This window comes from Neltuma alba, unplaced genomic scaffold, assembly GCF_004799145.2.
Source record: "Neltuma alba isolate B1F8T4 unplaced genomic scaffold, ASM479914v2 tig00011122_pilon, whole genome shotgun sequence".
Lineage (NCBI taxonomy): Eukaryota > Viridiplantae > Streptophyta > Magnoliopsida > Fabales > Fabaceae > Neltuma > Neltuma alba.
This window is the reverse complement of record NW_021635859.1, coordinates 155,294-176,388: the sequence shown is the minus strand read 5'-3', so window position 1 is coordinate 176,388 and position 21,095 is coordinate 155,294. Positions and strand designations below refer to the sequence as shown.

Genomic DNA, 21,095 nt, shown 5'->3' with positions numbered 1-21,095 from the left:
TTTAAAATTATATTTATTTATTTTTTTTCGGGGGAAAAACTGAAAGTCAATCATATTATTTTAGTCAATGTTCTCCCACCCTCTCGCTCCATTCTCAATTTATCTGTGACGTCAGTTTGATGTCAGATTTTTAGAAATTTCACGTTCTCAAACTCGTTCCTCCGGAATTTTCGCTTCAGTCCAAACTCTCAATGTATATACGTTAAAATACTTAGCTTAATTTTCTCATATTAATTATGTCAAAATTTTTAATGACATATGGTTATACACTCATACAGCCATACACATATGTTGATTTTTATATGAGTTTAAAATTAAATAATAATATTTTAAAAATAAAATATATGTGATTGAAAAACTTAACATAATAAATATAAAAAATTTAATGTAAATATTATCATATACATATATATGACCAGACTAGCTCCTGGAAAAAAAATATAGAAACTAGTTCAAAATTTATGAGTTTTATCAGCTGAATTATGTTTCGCAATTAAATTTATCATATTTGATTTTTAAATATCTTAAGATTCATATCAATTGGAAAAAATCTAGAAATATCAGATTATAAAATTTAATTCTCAACAAACCCACTCGGGAATAAAAATTATTTTTCGTGGAATAAGAGGGAGAATGATCTGGGATTGAATCATTAATTTGCTTAATATTGTACTTTTGTTCACACCTCGAACTAAAAAAATGTTTATATATAGAATTAATTAATTATTGACCCAATTAATTAATTAATTAATAGAATATAAGTAATTGATTATTGCCATTTTTCTTGTGCTGTCAACTGCTTCTGTGGGTGATGATGTGTGCGTCCCACCTCCCCGTCGGTCAGATAATATTATCCTCGGTGGACCCCAGCTTTTCTGACGTGTCATCACGTTTGCCCCGTGTTATCTCACGGGTGTCAGCTACTCAGCCTCCGGAAAATTATATTAATACGACTCATAAAAAATGAAAACAAAGAAAATTATGTTAATACGCCCATCAAACACAACGCATCATTCATAAATTATCGAATCTAGCCATGACACTTCAATACTTAAATAACACTGCTCGGAATCAGTTATTTATTTAATGCAGCATTATATTATAATTATAACTAGAATAAACTATTTTTTCTTAATTTTTAATTTTGTATTTCTTCAATTCTAAATATAAGATATATTTTATAATATAATTTACACTATAAAACAAGTCTTATATTTAAAACTACTTAAACAGAATCAAGAATCAAGAATTTTCTTTATGTTGCTGCAAGGACGGATGTGTTTTTTTTTTTTTGCCGGAGAATATGTATTTATTTGTGACGTAGAATTACTTTTTTTATTTGGTTGGTATTACTACTGTGTAGCTGCCAAACTCCCTCGATTGTTTCCTCCTGTCAATTTTCTTTTCAGAAATGCCACGCTATGTGAGAAGCACTAAATACTTCTTCTCTGGTTTTTAATATAGGACTCAATTTTTGAGTTGATTTTGATCCTAAATATAAAGTCTATTTCTCATATTTATTAATTTTCTCTAAATTACTCCTATGGATACTCCCTCAACCATAATCAAGTAGAAGAGAGAGATGGGGTATTAAGAAAGATGATTATGGTGTTTTAGGATAATTAACTAACTTACTTAACTTCTTTAATCTAATCAAATTAGTTAAATGGATCTTATATTAAGGATTAGACGAGTATATTTTTGTGACTCCAAGATGTTCTCATAAAAACGTGACTTGTATATTTTAAATAATTAATCAAATATCATTTGTATTATTATAAATATTTAAAAAGTGTTTCTGAAGATGAATTAATCAGAATTTATTTGCCCAACTGTTTCTAGTACTTTTTTTATTTTATTAATTTTTAAACTAATTAAATAATTTATGCGTTTTTGGAGGGTAATATATTAGGAGTCAATATGAGAGGCCAAGAAATATCCCTTGGCCAGATCTTTCATGATTTTTTTTGGGCCAACGCAGGTCTTTCACGAATTTAATTATGTTTTTTTTTGAGAAAATGACCACCAAATACTTTTTGAATTTCAAAATGACAAAACAGTCATCTAAATAAGCAAAATGACCAAATAGGCATGAGGTATTGATTTGGAATTTGCACTTTTTGTATAAAGACTAAAATATCCTGATTGTCTCTAAACAATGAGCAGTATATTCGTGCGATAGAGAAAGGGAGAAATTGATTTCCTTTGACGAAACTAAATCTAAGTTCCTTTGGTCACCAAAAAAGGTTCTTTGAAATCACATTGCTGCCGTCGCAGGAGTAGATTGCCGTCACTGAATTTGGTTACCATTGTTGAAATATATTGCCCTGTCTGAAATAACTCGTACTCCTTGAGATTGTCGCTGTAGAAGAGGTCGCTAAAATAACGCCAACTGTGATGAACAAGTAGGAAGCTTAAATATTATTCTTCATAGAGCATTTTCGATAGGTCCCCAAAGCTTAAAATGTTATTGTCTAGCATTCCTCTTTCTGGTTCTGTCTCTGTTCTTCACATAAAACTGTTTTCAAGGAATGTGAAGCTGTCTGGTTTTCTAGTATTATTAAACCATTTGTCATGAATTTTACAAAACACATACTGGGATTTACAACTTTCGTAGTGAAAGTGACCACTTTGTTAATAGGTTTTGCAACATGTTTTCAGGAGATAAACAACTTGTTTGTAAAAACTAATAAAATTCTACGCTAAATTTGACAAAACATATGGTGGGATTTACAATTTCCGTAGTGAAAATGACCACTTATTCAATGGGTTTTGCAACCTGTTTTTAGGGGATGGGCGACTTGTTTCTAAAAACTAATAAAATTTCATGCTAAATTTGACAAAACACATAGTGGGATTTACAACTTTTGTAGTGAAAATGATCACTTCTTCAATAGGTTTTGCAACATGTTTTCAAGGGATGAACAACTTGTTTCTAAAAACCAATAAAATTCCATGCTGAATTTTACAAAACATATAGTGGGATTTACAACTTTCGTAGTGAAAATGACCACTTCTTAAATGGGTTTTGCAACCTCTTTTCAGGGGATGGGCAACTTGTTTCTAAAAATCAATAAAATTTCACGCTGAATTTTACAAAACACAGAGTGAGATTTACAACTTTTATAGTGAAAATGACCACTTCTTAAATGGCTTTTGCAACCTGTTTTCAGGGAATGGGCATTGGGCAACTTGTTTTTAAAAACTAATAAAATTTTACGCTGAATTTTACAAAGCATATATTGGGATTTACAACTTTCGTAGTAAAAGTGACCGCTTTGTTAATAGGTTTTGCAACATATTTTTGGGGGATGAGTAACTTGTTTTTTACTACTAATAAAATTTCATGCTGAATTTTACAAAATACATAACGGGATTTACAACTTTTATAGTGAAAGCGACTACTTCTTTAATGGGTTTTGTAAACCTGTTTTCACCGAAAGGGCAACTTGTATGCATAAATAAATCATTTAGTGAACGTGCACCTAAAGTACATCATAATAAACATTGAACTATTAACTTTCATAATTAACTACATGTATAATAAAATCTACCATTCACGTAATGGTATTTACCAAAAACGAGCAGGCCTATGATAGCAGTTACATTACGTAATTGCTTACCACCATTTTCTGATTTTTGCTTCATCATTCACCAAATACTGAATATAAACCCTCAAATGTAATAATTCTGTTTCTATTTTACCATGAAGCAGCCACAAAAATGAATAATCCAAATCCCGCTATCAACTTCTACTCACTCACGTAATCCCACGGGTTCACTCCCTCTCTTACTACAAATCCTCTTTCCCACAACCAAAACCCACCAAATCACAATGTTTACAGAATAGTGATGCGGAAGAGTAAAATAATAACATTTCCAACATTCTTCTTTTCTTCTTCCCGTGTTTCATCAGCGTCTTCCTCTGTTTGCTTTCTTCTCATTTTCAGCTCTTTTTTACCTCACTCATCAAGGCAATTCGGTCATTAGGTCAAAGATCAAAATTCCAGATTGGTACCTGATGCCTTTTTTGTCATTTTGCTTATTTGGATGCCTTTTTTGTCATTGTAAAATTTAGAGGGTATTTTGTGGTCATTTCCCCCTCTCTTTTTTTTCTCGTGATCATTCTACTTATATTCTTTCAATTTCACGGTCAACATTCGAGGTTTTATTCTTTAATCTGCGCCTTATATATTAATCCTTTAATTCTTAATGGAAGGCATAATCAAAGAGTTAATATTGCTCATATATATAAGATTTATTTCATTTATTTATTTATTTATTTTAAATTAACCTATTAATATTTTCTCAACAATAATCAACCAGGAGATGAAGGAAAAAATTAAAAAAAATAGTTATCGTATTTTTTAAAAAAATCTATCATATTTACGAATTGAATTATCATTCTTAATTTACTTAAATTAGTTCATTAGGTCTTACATTAAGAATTAGAAGTATATTTCTGAGTCTAGGGGTTGGCAGTGGGACAGGTTGAGATCCTTGTTACCTACGGGCATATTGCAGGATATTAGTAGAGCTTATCCTACTATTAATAAGAATGAGGAAGACGTACCTGTTTGGCGGTTGCACAGCAGTGGTGAGTTTACTGTCAAGTCAGCTTACTCTTTGGTGTCTGATAGGCACAATAATAGGTACCATGGGGTTTGGCGCAAGGTGTGGAAACTTCAAGTGCCTCAAAGAGTTCGTTTGTTTCTTTGGTTGTGTGTGTGGTGTCGTCTTATGACTAATAACTCGTGAGCCAAGAGGGGAATGCAGACAGACGCATCGTGTGGTCTTTGTGGGCACCATGTGGAAGATATTTTGCATGCCCTCCGTGATTGCTCTGTCGCACGAAAGTGCTGGGAGAGTCTGATGCCATCTCAGTTTTGGGGCAGGTTCTCTACGTTAGGGAATGCAGAGGCATGGGTGTAATGGAACTTGGGTCAAACAGCCATGGTGCATAATGCGAAATGGAACATTTGGTTTGGGGTGTTGTGTAGACAAATTTGGTTGAATAGAAACGCTGGGATTTTTGACGGGAAGGCAGTGGGGTACCAGGAAGTGCTGTGTAGGACCGGTGCGGTGGTGGTGTGGATGAATACGGGAGTGAGTGAGCTGCTCACTAGAGGAAGACAGGATCGTTGGTGGGTGCCACCTTTCGTGGGAGTTATTAAAATTAATGTTGATGGAGCTTATGTACAGGGTACAAGGGTAGCAGCGTGCGGAGGCCTTGCTCGGGATCACGACGGTATGTTTCTTGGTGGGTTCATGTGCAATCTTGGGAGGGGTTCTAGTCTTCATGCAGAACTGTGGGGTATTGCATGGGCTCTGAAGCATGCTTGGGATATGCATTGGCGACGAATAGTGATAGAAACGGATTGCTGGGAGGCGACGAACTTGATAGCTCATGGCTGGACCGAAGATCACCATGAGCAACAGTTACTTTCAGAGATTCAGGAATGGATGACAAGAGATTGGTCTGTTATGTTAGACTGGTGCAGTAGAGAGGTAAATGGAGCTGCTGATGCATTAGCGAAGGAGGCCACTCAGATTGCCGTGGGAGCTGTCTTCTTTAGTACACCGCCTGACTTTCTTTCCACTTTTCTTCTTTATGATGTAGTTGGATAGTTTTGTTTTTGTTTTGTCTCAATCGAAAAAAAGAAGAGTTTATTTTTACAATTCTTTATATTAATTACAATATTGATATTCTCTTATATTCTATCCCACTTAAGATAAGGAAAAAAAAGTTTCCAAAAATCACTAACTCAAAAACAAAAAAATCAAACTGTCTAAATCAAATCTAAACAATATCAAGATAATAATACTATGTTGTGGTGAACATTTTTTTTGAATTTGTATATGTACACTCAAAATTATAATTACAAAAATTATGATCCCAGAATCCAAACAAATATATTATTATTATTTTCCAGCAACGTTGATTGGGACAGAAATGGAGAACACACAGTGAAAAGGGGAAATTAACAATTAACAAATATTCCGTAAGTGTGAAGGACGGCGAGAATAATAACTTCTTTTTGGGGGACTCTAGAAATCACAGTAGGAAACGATTGTGTCCAAACAAAGCCAGAAGCATCGTGACATCATAACCCCCGCACAGTTCTCACCCCCACCAATATATACCTCACCTTCCGCCCCTCCCAAATCCTCCTCCTCCTTCTTCTTCGTCTTCCTCCTTTCTTATGTAGGGTTTTTCTCTCTGCTTCTACTTTTTATCATGAGCAATATCCCCAGATCTCTCACTGACTCTTCCCTGGCCCTCTTCTCTCTCGCCATTTCTGCTTCTGATCCCTGGCCTTTCTCTCTTTTCTTCTTATAGCCCTCGTCTTCAAACCCTTTTTCTTTTCTTTCTTTCTCTCTCCGTCTTTCTTGATCTGCTTCGACCTTTTTCCTGGGATTAAGCTCTTCAACATGGGGTTCGCTGCTGGTGGAGATAGTAACAGTACCGGTAACGGTAACGGTAACATTCAGAATCAGAAACATCATCATCATCCTCTGATTAATTTTCATGTTCATCTTCCTCACATCCACTTTCTGCACCACCACCACCACCACGAGAAGAAGGACGATCTGAAGGATATTCCGAAAGGTTGTCTGGCGATTTTGGTGGGTCAAGGAGAGGAACAGCAGAGGTTCGTGATTCCGGTGATCTACATCAACCACCCTCTCTTCATGCAGCTTCTGAAGCAGGCGGAGGAAGAATATGGCTTTGATCAGAAGGGTCCCATCACTATTCCCTGCCATGTGGAGCAGTTCCGCACCGTCCAAGGCATCATCGACAAGGAAAACCCCCACCACCACCACCACCACCACCACAGCCACCACCACCATCACACTTGGTGCTTCAAAGCTTGATTCATCAGTTACCCTATATATATATATATACACACATGCCAGCAGACAAAGAACTATATGAACATGATTCCTTTTCTTTTTCTTTTTCGGTTTTTTCTTGATTTCTGCAACACCGAGAATGTGGTGTAGAGAGGATAATGACGAAAGAGTTGTGTTAGCATTTGTCTGTGTTCTTGCTATTGTTTATATCAATGACAAAACTAGGATGCTATATATATATATATATATATAGATGTATATATATATTTTTTCTGCGATCTCTCTCTCTCTCTCTCTCGTATGGGCGATCTCATCAGCTGTACTGTGATAATGCGTATGAACGTGAAAGTGCGAACAAGAAGGGTTATAAAGAAGAACATAATTATTAAGGGATGATACAGAAGAAATGTGTTTGGTTGGTTTGTGTGGTGTAAAAAGAGGACAGAGATGGGAATATGGAAGGGACCATAGGGACAAAGTGATGTGTGGTGTTTGTGTCTTGGGCTGCTGTGATGTTGCTTTCTGTGTATTCTAATCAAAGTATGAGTTTGTGGCTTTGCCTTTAATTTGGGATTTCTTATAAGTTTGGTGAATGGTTTTAAGGGCAAACTGTCCCACTTGTCTCTGTCCTTCTTCACATCTCTCTCTCTCTCTCTCTGGTCTCTATGCCCTTCTTGTTTCAGCAACATTCAAACAAAACAACAAGCATGCCAGTATGTCGTTCTTTCACAACTATAAGCAATTTCTGACCAGTCCATAATTTTTTTTGTATTTTTGTTATTATACTATCTTCTATTCTAATTATAAGATCTCGGTCTACAAATGAGGTCTTATAATTAAGATAAGAGATAGTAGATAGATTTTTTTGGGGCCAGATGTTTTATATTTGCTTCTTCTTTTTTAAGGAAAAAAGTATGTTGTACTAGTATAATCTAAACTCGTTTTTTGTTATTTATTTTTTTCATTATATTAGAGACTAGAGATTTTTTCGGTTTTGGCCGTTACTCTTGCCGCCTGAATATTTATTGGTTTAATTTTTAAGTTACTAGAAGGCATTGTAATAAAAAAAGTTCAAGATTAAACTGTTATATATTGTAATATTTATTTTTAAAGGATATGGATAACTTAAAAACAAATGAAAGTGTATAGCTTTTTCATTAAGATTTGGAAACACAGGCACATGCATATATGGAAGTATGTAACTTCCTATATTAATGTCAGAATGAGTAGGTTTGTTTAATCAGATAACTTCAATGAAGTTGAATTTTTTGGCATTCGATGAACATAGAATTTGTTGTTTATTAAGATTAATTCATCAGATATCATTGTAATTTGAAAGTCAAATATAGGGCCTAACTTACCTAGACATTTTGTCGTCTAAAAAACCAAATACGGAAAAATAAAATTGTCGATATTTGTATTAAAAAAAAATCGTCGAAATGAGACTATTTCATAGAATCATTCCTGGTTCAGGTGTTTCCACGAAGAGGGAATTTTGACGGGGGAATCACTCAATCCGTTTGAAATGAAGAATTCTAGGGATTCAGTCAATCGCCGAAATCCAGACGTAATATCATCGTGTTTATTTGCTGTACCAGAGGAAATTTTCTTCCTCCTTATCCTTCTGTTCTAACGGCCAAGCAAAATTATTCAGTGAATTTACATACTAAAAAAAATTTCCAGGGAAGCAAGTGGGATTCCACCATTTATTATTGGCCCTATGTGAGCCGCCTCTGCTCTCGTGAACATCGCTTCAACAGTTGAACCAGTCTCATCAACTTTGCCGGCCAATTCCAATCTGGGTCCGAGCCTTTAATTCTGGTAAGCACTTTTTTTTTTTTTTTCAATTTTTAATGTTCTAAATGTTCATTCAAGCCAGGAACAACTAATCCTCACTTTATGGAGTTGACGTACTCCGGGGACGAGCGCATTTTTTAAATTCTTCAGATAACAATGGACATCTCATCTCTTTTGTTTGGGGAATGAGTTTTATACATGTGAATCTTTATCATCCCAGTTCTTACCTCAGCTTCCTTGTCCCTATCGGTGGTTGTTATGGTTCTGATAAATCAATGAGAAAAAAATTGTAGCACAAGACTTGGACAACGTCATAGGGATTTAAAAAGCTAATCTCAAGATATGTACGACACTGCTGTTCAAGCTTTTACCTGCGGTCGTTCACAAGCTACAGTAGGCCATTTGGCTTGCCATCCTGGGGCACGTCTCTAACTTTGACCAATTTGTTGAGGCACGGACAAACAGAGAGGCATGGGACTAAGAACAAATGTGGCGAATTCTTTATAGCAATCCAATCATTTAAAAAACAATGTTTGACTTACAATTTTCTATAGGTATTCTTGTGTTTCTCTATCTCAATCCTTGTTCTTGAAGGACTATCATCACCGTGACCAGTGGAGCCATGAATTGGTTTTTGACTATAATAGAAACACGTATTTAATCTCCACACGAAATCCCTCAATCCCTCACAAGATGCCATGTGCAATCTGTGCTCACATGTAAAATTGAAGGACAACTTTACTTCGCACGCAAATTACATGCCAAGGAATACAACAATATGTTAGCTCTATATTTTCCCTCAATCCTCCGCCCACCCATAACAAATAAAAAAATATATAGAGTCCTTTTGTACCGTTTCCTTTTAAAATAAAATATTAAAAGGAAAGAAATGGGGAAGAAAGTAGACACAGACTAATTCCAATGATAATAATAAAAGACTATGGTGAGTTTAATCATACTAGCTGTCGTGGTCTGGGATTTGAACTTCGTATTGTGACACCATGCAAGTACTTGGTATATCCATTGAAACTTAGTTTTCCATCAGATTTCCTGATCCAATCACTTAGTACGGTGTAAGCTGAAGGACCCAGATTCATCTCCTGAAACGTATTATTCAAAAAGTCAGTTGGGTTTATGACTTAATGGAATGATCAAGTATAGTTGCTCTTACAGAAGCATGCATACCTGCGCCAACTCCTCAACTGAAATGACTCTGCTTCCTTCCCGTTCGAAATGCTCAAAAGCAGTAGTTGCAATTCTCTCCCAGTTTTCATGAACCTCAAGTTGGTATACACTGAGTGTGGCGGCACAAAACTCTTCAAAATCCAGTTTTTTATAAGCCAGCGGCTCCATCTTAAATAAAGAAATGTGCAGTTCAGCATAAGAGACTTGCACAAGAGAACCATACAGTTTCATAAGGATAGAAATGATAACATTTACAATTATTTATTAATAAATCTAGTTTGGTAGGAAATGACAAATGGTCAAAGTCCGCTTGAATTTGCTTGAATGCTCAAACTAGAACAGTAACTATCTTTGACAAATTATATCATGCGGCTATTTTTCAGGTAATTATATGATTGACAAATCTTGCTAGAAATGCTATAAGCTAGGCTGGGAGAAAAAGATTTTAGCGGTGAAAAGGAGAAGGCAGGATGTATCCTTAATTGAATACATCTATGAAAAACAGAGAAAAATCAAAGATGTCTCACCAAATTTAAAATTTCGGGGACCCTTGATTCCTTCATGGTATCAGTAGCATTTTTCACGAGAGCCTGCATTTTCCTTTGATTTTAGTTGATAGAATGTGGTAACAATAACAGCTAGAATCAACTGTAAAATGCAAACTCCATACGAAACACAGATTACAGTAACCTTGTATGTTACAAACACCCTCTCAATGTCAAAAGAAATAGAATTGTAAAACCAACAACTAACCGCTCTAAAATTCTCAAGGGAAACAAAACCATTGTTTGGCTCTAATAGGCTAAATTGTGCTCTTAGAAAGACGAGTTCATCTTCTGTCAGCGCTTTTGAGAGAGCCTGCATAATTATTGTATAAAAAAGAAAGAAGATAACATTACATTTAAGATATAAGGTATATTTGTTTAACGGCTGTATAACAGGTGACTACCTTCAGTGCTGCGCGTTTGAAAGGTGTGGCTCGCACATATGACTTGACTGACTTGAAGATTGAAATGTCTAATGGAATGGCAAGTTTTTCATTTCTCAACCATGGATGAGCTGCAAATATGCAGGTACGTCTTCATCAATAAAAGTCATAAAGCTAAACCTGGACGTGTGTGTGAGAGAGAGTGCATTTTGATTGCAAAGATTCAATTATCAAGTCAAGCAAGGTCTGAGCAGAACACTCTAACGCAACATACCTAGAGCTTGGGCAGCAGTCATCCTTTTTCTATGGTCCTTGTTCAAAAGCCTCTTTACAAAGTCTTTAGCTTCAGGTGATATTGATGGCCAAGGTGAATCATCGAAGTTAGGGTTAGCTCTCAGCACAGACCGGAAGATGCCTGATTCAGTGCGTGCCCAGAAGGGTCTGCTTCCACATAACAATATGTATGTAATAACTCCGATGCTCCACAAGTCTGCTTCAACACTGTAAGATCTATGGAGCACTTCAGGGGCAACATAGTAGGCACTGCCAACAATATCATTGAGGCGTTGATCTGCATGAATATTAGAAGTAAATTGTCAGAGGTAGTGCAGCAGAAACTATAATAATATGATTAACGATTATAGGGCTCCATAAATAATCTGAAAAAGAAACTGAAAAAGATTTGCCTTTTTTGATATCAGGAGACGATATAAAAACAAAGACAATTTAAGAACTGTGCTTTGAGATGAATCTCTGCCAAAAAAACAGTGAGAAATGCTCCACAGGTAAACCTATAGGACAGGTGGCTGTGTTGGGAAAATGAACAACTAATAATTAAAACAGAAGATTCTGAACCAATTAATGGCCAACGCATGTTAAGTGTAACAAAATATGAAATTGTATACAACTCTCATTTTCATTGCACCATTTCCAACTTCTCATTTTCACTCCCATCAAGCACTCCCCTCCCACCTTCCTTTTTTTAATCTTTCCAAAATGTCTAACCCACCAAACAGTAAGCTTCATGCGATACTAGACAAAGCAGAGCTTTAGCATATTGAACACACCAAATGAAAATAGAAGTAATTAAAATGTTTCTTTTTGGATAAAAATATAAATCTGTACCGGAAAAAAAAAAAAAAAAAGAAGCTATAGGTATCTTTCGGTTCATCCAAAGAAAACGTAACCCAGAGAAATATGTCAACTTATAAAGAATCTATACCAAATACAGTAATAAAACTTGATTCGTATGCTAACTTGACATCCTTTAACGAGCATCAGGAATTCGATTACTCTAAGATGTCCTCAGAAATGACTAACTCAAAAGTCCAGCAATCGTATCATTGAATTCTCTTTCAGGAAGAAAAACTGGACATTGCAAGACAGGTTTCCCCCCAATATATAAGTTTTTGCATCATAAGACTCCATCCAGTTGATCAAAACTTAAATAAGGATTTGAAAGAGTCATCCTGACAATCAAAATAAAAATAATTGGCAAACAGAAAAGGAGAAACGGAGAAGTGGGAACCAGCAGTCATAAAGCTGTATGACGATATTGCAGGATTATTCAACAAGACCAGCAAACTTTGAGGCAATGAAAAGATTGGTAGCCAGTCATCTTAAATATGCACTTTGATTGGCTCCCTTGTAAGGAAAACAGCTTTCCATAGAATGTGATCATGAGTTACTTGGTAGAACTACCACAATGGCATTATCGTATTCTGTTGATAGCTCAAGAAATCAAAAGCCGTTGACCATATTTAATAATTTACAGTGGGATGTATGACTTCTTAGTGATTCTCATTTCTCTAGCAGTTTGAACATTTCAGATAAACCATCCTAGTTATATACCGAAAATGAAACCAAAACGAACTGTAATAATTGATGCTACCATAGATAAATCAATCATTACCAGGCCTAACAAAATCCGATAGACCAAAATCGATAACCTTCATCAGAGAATCATCTTCTTTGGTGACAAAAAGAAAATTCTGCAGAACAGGCAAAATGTACAGGGTGACAAATTATATATTGGAGAGGTAATTATATACATTCACCCGGAAAAAAAATCTAAAGGAATGACTGTTATTCCATTATCTTCACAATTCCATACCTCTGGTTTTAGATCACGGTGAACAACTCCTTGGAGATGACAAAAGGCAACTACATCTAGAATTTGTACAAGAATTGCTTTGGCATCATCCTCTGTGTATCTTCCACCTCTTAAAAAATTATTCATATTACAAGAATCCAGTTAAAATCATGATTGTCAAAACCAAAACATCTCAAAAGTATGGAGAAAACAAGTTAAAGATAGTTGAAATGATGCATAGTATTTCATTTTTACCTCGAAAGAATTCTGTCAAGTAGTTCTCCGCCCTCACACAATCTGAAAGGAAAAGAATACCTTAACGTCAGAAAAAACACAAAACAATTATAGATATTTTATGCATAGACTACTTATCTGTTAAATCTACTCATATTAAACATTCTTGGAAGCATGAACCTATGATTAAAGTCCTTAATTTCAAATAACTTAAACAATAAGCAATGTGCATGAACTGACCACAAAACAACTATATGCATATAATTCTAGCAGGAATGAAAGCAACATTTGGAAATAATTGTTTGACATACTCCATCACTATGTAGACGTTATTAGCATCCTCAAATACATCATGAAATTTCACCAAATTACTATGTCCAGATAAGGCCTTCAACATCTTCACCTCCCTCCTTACATCTTCAATTGCTATTGCGGTTGTCATCTGCCATACATTTACGGTTATCTTTAATAAGCTAATTTAATCAGGTAAAGTAAGCGCAACTTAATGAGAGTTCAATTCATGTTGATGCACCTTATAAAACAAACTTGAAAGTAATTATTGAAGTCACCACCAAAAATAAGTCAATATGATAATCCACTCTATACCAAATAAGAAAAAACACAAATGAAAATAGGAAATGCAGAATCCTAGAGGCGGCTTATGACAAACATCGAGGACATATAAGCCAGTCAAGTAGCCAAAATCGGAGTTCACATTATTTGATGCCCATGGTGGTTAGAGTAAAGAAATGTTTTTGAAAGAATTCATGAACCAGTACAAGAAATCAGATGTCAGTTCCCTTTCTTTGTGAAATTTTTTTCTTCGTCGTTTTTTCTTCCGAAGAAAAGATTTCCATGTGCATGTAAATTTCCTTGCCAGGTCATGAAAGTGACTTCAAAAATAGCATCAAATTAAGATTTGAGATTATGGACCAAGTCACTTCCAGGTTTACAATATATATTATACTTTTAAATCTACAGCAAGGTACTGATATCTTCACCACTACTAAAGTCCAGCAGAGGTAAACAATAATAACTTGAACCAAACAAAAAAAGGAACTCGAGTACTTTATTGGTAACCTCCCGCTTCCTACACTCATGTTTTGGCAACTAGAAGATCTGAGCTTCAGACCAGGAAGGCAGGAGCCTCATCGCCCATTCAGCAGTGGAGGAATAGTGTCCTTCACATAAAACCTTGATCCACACCTAAAAAGTAACTCCCACTGACATGTGCATTTTAAGCCCCCCCCCCCCAAAAAAAAAACCAAAAAAATGCTGACATGATTTCGGCAATGACTAAATTTTCCATGAACTTGTTTTTATCATTAACCGCAACTGTTACAGGTTAACCTCATGGTTCGTTGTATCATGGCCACTTATCTGAAGGAAAGTTTATAGAAGCTCCAATAAAACTAACTAGATGTTAGTATACCCCAAGATGTTTAACTAATACTTTCCCCTTAAATTCCCGTCCAAAACAAGTTTTATCTGAAGTTGTTCACATTGCAATCATTTGTTTAGCTAAGGGCTCATCAAATTCTTCAATACCGAACAGGCATTGGCATCCATTCTCTATTCTCATGCGAGATTGACCAAGAATGATAATAACATGAGTTGGTCGTGCAGTTGAGAACCACATACTGTACACGAGAAAGTGATATTGGATGTCATCAGTAACATCATCCAGAAGCTCTGAAAATATCTGTGACCCTGGTGGCTTCTATACAGCATTTGAGAACTGGAGACGACCCGAAGAGAAAAGTGGCACCTTAAATTTTCCAAGAGGCGATCTTGACTGTAGAATCATCTTTGAATTTCCAAATTCAATAGTTACCTAGTAATTATGTACCACATTTGGCCAACATTGCATGGAATTCCAGTGCCTAAAAAATCATGTTATGCAAGAAATCTGAATGACCAAGACCAGAGTCAACTCATACCAGCTCACCGGGAAAAAAATACTGTCCATTTGATCTCGACAGGCTATATAGATAAGTTATTCATTTTTGGTCCATCGCAGGTGTATATAAAATTAAGAGACGAATACATATACTATGCTTCTCTCACCTTAGCCTTCGATATGATTTTTACAGCTACGGATTGCCCCTTGAGGTCTCCCTTCTTTGCTTTCGCCCAGCAAGTATGACCAAAATGTCCTCGACCTACTTCTTTTCCCAGCTCGTACTTTGCCCCAATATTCTTTGCATATCCGAAGCTCTTATCCAACGGCCTCTCTCCCTCTCCACCTTCGGTTTGCTCCTCGGGTATCGGCCCATCCTTCGGTTTCGACTTCCCTTGCCGTCTCAGTAACGCCGCCATGATCGGCTTCGCCGGCGATGGAGGCGGGAGAGGCCATCTGAATTTCCTACCTGGAGTTCTAGCCGGGGATGGCGCCACCCCAGGCGGTAGAGGGCTCGGGAAGGGACTAGTGGAGAAAGATTGAGCGGGAGTATTCCTGCCAGGGGTTGCATCACCAGCTCCTGACACTGAGTTGCCGGACGGCAGGGGCGATACCGCCGGCTGTGGCGATTTAGGGCGGTGATCGGCAGTAACAGTTTCATTGTTGACGGCAGAAACGTTTTTGCTGCAACAATGCCCCATAGGTGGCTAGAAAGACACAGACGGTGATCGGGAAAAGTCAAAGGATCCAACAAAGTAAGGAAAGCGTCGCCGGCAAAAATTGAGAAGCTACTATAGAGAGAAAGAGAGAGAAGAGAGAGGTGGAAATGTGAACAAGTAAGGAGAGAAGAAGAAGAAGATGAAAAGGGAAGAGTGGACGGAGGAAAAGAAAATGAATTAAATTTGAAAGTCAGAGAAGTATTACGACGGTCCAACCGTATCAATCAATGGCTGAAACTCTCTGCTTTGGAGCTTCCTAATGTATTTACTCCTTCAACTTTGGTTTCTTTTCTTTTTCTGGTTTTTTTTTTTCCCATTTCTTTTCCTGGAAAGTCCTCCTTTGAAGAATCAACAGTGATTTATTCCGGGCTTATTTTCATTACAATTCCAAAAACGCTGCTTAATTATAATAAAATAATATATCCTGACTTGTACGGAAGTGACAGCAATATTAATTTGGTAATTTAACAACAAATAATCATATTCATCGCACAAAATATAATTGTATGAGCAATTATAAATTAAAAAACAATAATAACATAATTATAAATAAATACATTTTTTAATTCTCCCAGATTAAATTTTTTAGCCCTCGGACATATAAAAAATGGGAAGAATAGTTTGTTTGATTTAAAAACTTTTTGCTTCCTGCTATACTATAATATAAATAATTTATTTTATTTCGTAGTTTGTTATATCATTGCAAGCTAAAAATTGGTTCATCAGTACGAATCTTTTTTAGTTTTTTTATCTTTTTTTAATATTGAGGTGTCTTCAAATCGATTGTTGTAATGAGCTATAAAAGTATCTTTTTCAATCTTTAGTGTGGATCCTAATTTAATTAATGCATCCAATAGAATAAATTATGAGACTATTTGGGATAGTGTTTAAAAATACTTATAAAACAAATTTTATGTAAACTAAGATAAAATTCATATCTCACATATTTTACTTCATATTCTGTAAATCAATTAAAAATTTATTTATAAACTATTCTAAATAAGTCTGTGTCGAGGAATTCCAAAATTTAAATTCAACCAAATAAAACCCACACACTCAATCTAATAATCCAACCCATATGATAAATGCTTGCCTGTGAATTTTGGGCTGCTGAATAAAATACGGTACCTTATTTTATGAAATTATGTAGTTTTTCTCTACTAAAGTATGAAATTATGTGTTAATATTGAATAACTGTTTTTTCTCACTAATGAGATTCAAGCATTTGTAATGCTTTTTTAATATAAAAATATACTACCTCTGATTCATAATACAAGAGCTAGTTGACTAATTTGAGTTAATTGAGAAAATTAGTTACGTTAGTTATTTATAATAAATACATATTTTCTTTCTTAAAATATTTCGTTAATCAAGTGTATTAGTTAAAATTATTATTATTACAAGGACTATTTTAAAAAAATAGATAAATACGAGAAACAAGAAGGATTATAGTCTTATATTTAAAATCAGAATAAAAATTCAATGAACTTTTATATTAAACACGGGAGATAGTATTAATTTTTCTTATCACTAAATAGGAAATTTTCAATTAACTGGTTGCCCATGCTAAAATAAATTTTTTTTTTTAAGGATAAATTGTTGTCTTACCCAGTTTTGATTTTTCAATACAGTATCTGCTAACCATAAGCGCATAATGAAAACTTCTCATTATATTAGTGTATATCTAAAATTTGCTGCATTATCCATTAAGTTATGCGAAAAATTGAAAAAATACAAACAGTATTTCTCCCACTATTCATTCTGCAAATGAATACGTTAGCATTTCAAAACCAAATATGATACTCCCATGCCAAAAATTAACTAAAACACGTAGATTAATACACGTAGAGTGAGAAGTTTTTCAATTACTAAAAAAAATATCACTATACGTTGCCAACTAAAACACCTCATTTAATATTTCTGTCAACATATATAATATCTAATTGATTTTTAAGGGATTTAATAAATGTTTGAAGAAGCAGTAATATCCAATTTTCCTTGCTGGTTATCACTAATATTATTAGTTATATTGTAATTCCATCAACACAGAGCACTTTTTTTTAAATGTAACACGAACTCTTTATTCAGGATGCATAGATAGATCTGCTTTCCTCTATTCTGGTAAGCGTACAAGGACGTAGAGGACTGTATAAAAGTAATGTTATTTATATAGCTTCCATCGTAATTGTTAATATAAATTTAAATTCTCTTTGATTTTGTCAAACAAGTTCGATCATATCAATAATTATTTTGTCCATGCGGTTCTGTAAATAATAATTAACAAAATGAAAACAACCGCCAGAAGTGACTGTTCACTATAAAAATAGAAAAATAAAGCTGTGTATATTATTATATCAAATATCACGTGGTCATATCTCATATTTTTTTATACGATTTTATGATTAAAAGCTTATATTTCAAAAATATGACATGATTATAAGTTTTAAATTTGAGGAGGGACGTGATCTATTTTATAAGTTTTAATTTGATAATATCTCAACATTCAAACTTAGTATATGTTTTTTTTAATTTTAATCATAATTATTTATCCTCCTTTTTTTTCAAATTATTTTTTATCATTCTTTTCATTTATTATAAGAACGTATTTAAAAATAAAAAATATATTTAATCTATTTGTTGGTTTTAATTTATTTTAAGTAATTTTTATTATATCTAAATTAATTATTTAAAGTTTATAATAAAATCTGGTCATGCAAAATGGGCACTCATATCAGTGCGAGGTATCAGTCACGCCTTTTTTTGTAATAACGCTGACAAGGGACATAAAGCAAGCTTTTATTAATGATTAATGAGTAGACAAAATCATCATCATCATCTAAAGTTTGACTAACGCTTTCATTCAAAATTACCTGGAGGCTTTAATATGTGGTATTGTTATTTAATCTGCTGACAGTTAATATATAAAACAGACATATAAATCACACGTTTAAGATAATAAAATTGTAAATAAAGCAAACTATCGTCGTGCGCGAACTGTGAAATTTATCTGAGACCAATTATTTTGAAATCCCACGCAGAGAGTTCAATTAAAAAAGTCACATGAATTCTACAAGTAACTCCAATTTCAGGTTATTCTAATATAAATGTATTTTCATATTTAATTATCATAATATCCTTATTTTATTTTCAAAAAGAACAAATCTTAAAGGGTATTTGGATGAAACCAAACCAGAGCTTGAAAAATAGATTTTGTAAAAAATAGATTTTGTCGAAAAGTAATTATGATAAAATGAGAGTGTTTAGATAGTTGTTATCAAAAACCCTTTTTATATATGTAAATTACTAAAAAAGACATAAGTTAATATGGTAATTACATAAAATATAAATTTTATAATATATTTTAATTTGAAGGAATAAAATTGTTAATAATATATTTTTTACCAACATAATTAATAATACATAAGATAATGTAATTAATAAATAATTAATATGTGTATACATATTTATAAGATATAAGATTAAATATGTTTATAAAAAAATAATTGAGGGGTGTTAAAGTCATATTATTATTAAAATTTACTCTAACAGGTACAATCATACTCTCCAATTTGAGCCAAAAGCAGAATGGATTCAGTTCTCCCAAAACCATGGTTTCAGATTATTTCTCCCTGTTTGGCTCACTTTTTTCTCAAACCGGGGTGTTTGGATGAAAACCAAACTATGATTTTAAAAGTGCTTTTATGATATATGAGGTAAATATGTGGAGGAGTTTGTCTCGTTTTGTTGAAAAACATTTTTAAGAAGAACTTTTGGATGCTTCCAAACACCCCCTTAATCTCTTTGCTGTAGACTGCAAGAACACCCGCCAGTGATTGGAATTCTGTGGATCGGTGTTGGTTAATTTTGAGGAAAAAAAAGTTAATTTGTCAATAATATTTTAATTTAAATTCTCATTTTAAATTGACCATTTAAAATACAGATACATTAAAATAAATCATAACGAGATCTTATAATTAAAATTGGAGATAATAATTTGTAGCCTTTTTTCTTGCCAACAACTCGTAGCCCTGTTGTAAGAATGTGATGAAATACGAATTAGCGGGTGAATTATTCTGTGTGATTAGTTTATAAGTATGTTGAAAATTTGAAACTTAATTACGTGGCTAATGAAAAATACAATGAGCATAGATAATATCTGATTTTAATTTTTGAAGCATGACATGGGTTATTTTTTTATTTTCTTTTTATTCTTAAGAAAGAAGAATAGATAAACATAGATACGTAGGTAATAAGTTGCAATTTTTAAGTACTTTTAATTTTGATTATAAAAAAAAGGTACTGAAATATGAAAGAGGGCAGAGTTGTTGGGCATGGAGTTGGAACCCTCGAGCATAACGCAAGGCCTTGTCTACATTAAGGTGATAGATGAGGCCCAGACCCTACGGCCATCTGAGGAAATTACGGTGTGTCCATTCTTTTTTGTCAAGAGGGGGGAAAAAATCAATTTGGCAGGTTCATGAAATATCTGAAAAGGAGTGGTTACTTACAGTATAAAGAAATAAGGTTTGAATTTTTATTAAAAAAAGTATTCATATTTAATACTTTTCCGATCCTAAAATACTTAGGACCGGATGAGTATCTGATAATTATTTTTAAGTATGACTGACTCTAATGAGAACATCTATGTACATAAAAAAGAATCCATCTAAAATACTAAAGACTCCCGTTTGTTATATGAAGCATAAAACAAGGTTTGAATTTTTACTGAAAAATATATTCATATTTAGTACTCTTTCGATCCTAAACATAAAACCCTTGTACACGTGTATAAAGATTTTATATTTAGGACTAGAGGAGTATCTAATTTTTTAAGTATGACTGACTCTAATGAGAAGATCTATGTACATAAAAAAGAATCCATCTAAAATACTAAAGACTCTCGTTTGTTATATGAAGCATAAGAAAATAAGACACATTTGTCATAAAAGAGAAGGAAAGTATGATTTCCGAATGGGATGACTTGTTGTAATTTATGTAGTTTATATTCATCTATACATATAAGACTAATTATTTTTACGTAATAGTAGTTTTTTTTAATCAATTTTTTGTGATTAATTCAATCATTGAAAAATACATGTTTATATCTAAATTTGTCTTCAAAGCCCATTTAATTTTAATCAGTTCACGTTTCATTTTAGAAATGATAAATTTTTCGAACGATTAAAGCGAATACAACTCATACATTTATTATATTCACTGAATATCGGACATACAACTTTATGTTTAAGTAAGATTTAAGATTTTTTTTTTAATGTTAATTGGATCAACGAGCTAAACATATTAAAATGAATAATTGTGAAATGACAGTAGTCTGAGTTTTTTGGCCTGAGATAGTAGTCTGAGTTACAAGTTAAGATAATGCGC

At 33.8% G+C, this 21,095-nt stretch overlaps 2 protein-coding genes across 2 annotated transcripts; both read right to left on the bottom strand.

Moving 5' to 3' along the window:
• Positions 1-6,177: 6,177 nt before the first annotated feature.
• On the bottom strand, positions 6,178-6,934 carry LOC114761440 (uncharacterized). Its single transcript, XM_028950796.1, has one exon. The coding sequence runs from the start codon at positions 6,850-6,852 to the stop codon at positions 6,202-6,204; it is 651 nt and encodes a 216-aa protein (XP_028806629.1). The 5' UTR covers positions 6,853-6,934; the 3' UTR covers positions 6,178-6,201.
• A 2,196-nt stretch (positions 6,935-9,130) lies between these two features.
• On the bottom strand, positions 9,131-15,876 carry LOC114761439 (CDPK-related kinase 4). The gene is made up of 11 exons (XM_028950795.1): positions 15,159-15,876; positions 13,403-13,533; positions 13,113-13,154; positions 12,879-12,987; positions 12,678-12,756; positions 11,040-11,336; positions 10,787-10,896; positions 10,591-10,695; positions 10,365-10,427; positions 9,838-10,005; positions 9,131-9,752 (listed from the first exon to the last, which is right to left on the bottom strand). The coding sequence occupies exons 1-11, from the start codon at positions 15,690-15,692 to the stop codon at positions 9,606-9,608; spliced, it is 1,785 nt and encodes a 594-aa protein (XP_028806628.1). The 5' UTR covers positions 15,693-15,876; the 3' UTR covers positions 9,131-9,605.
• Between the last annotated feature and the right edge of the window lie 5,219 nt (positions 15,877-21,095).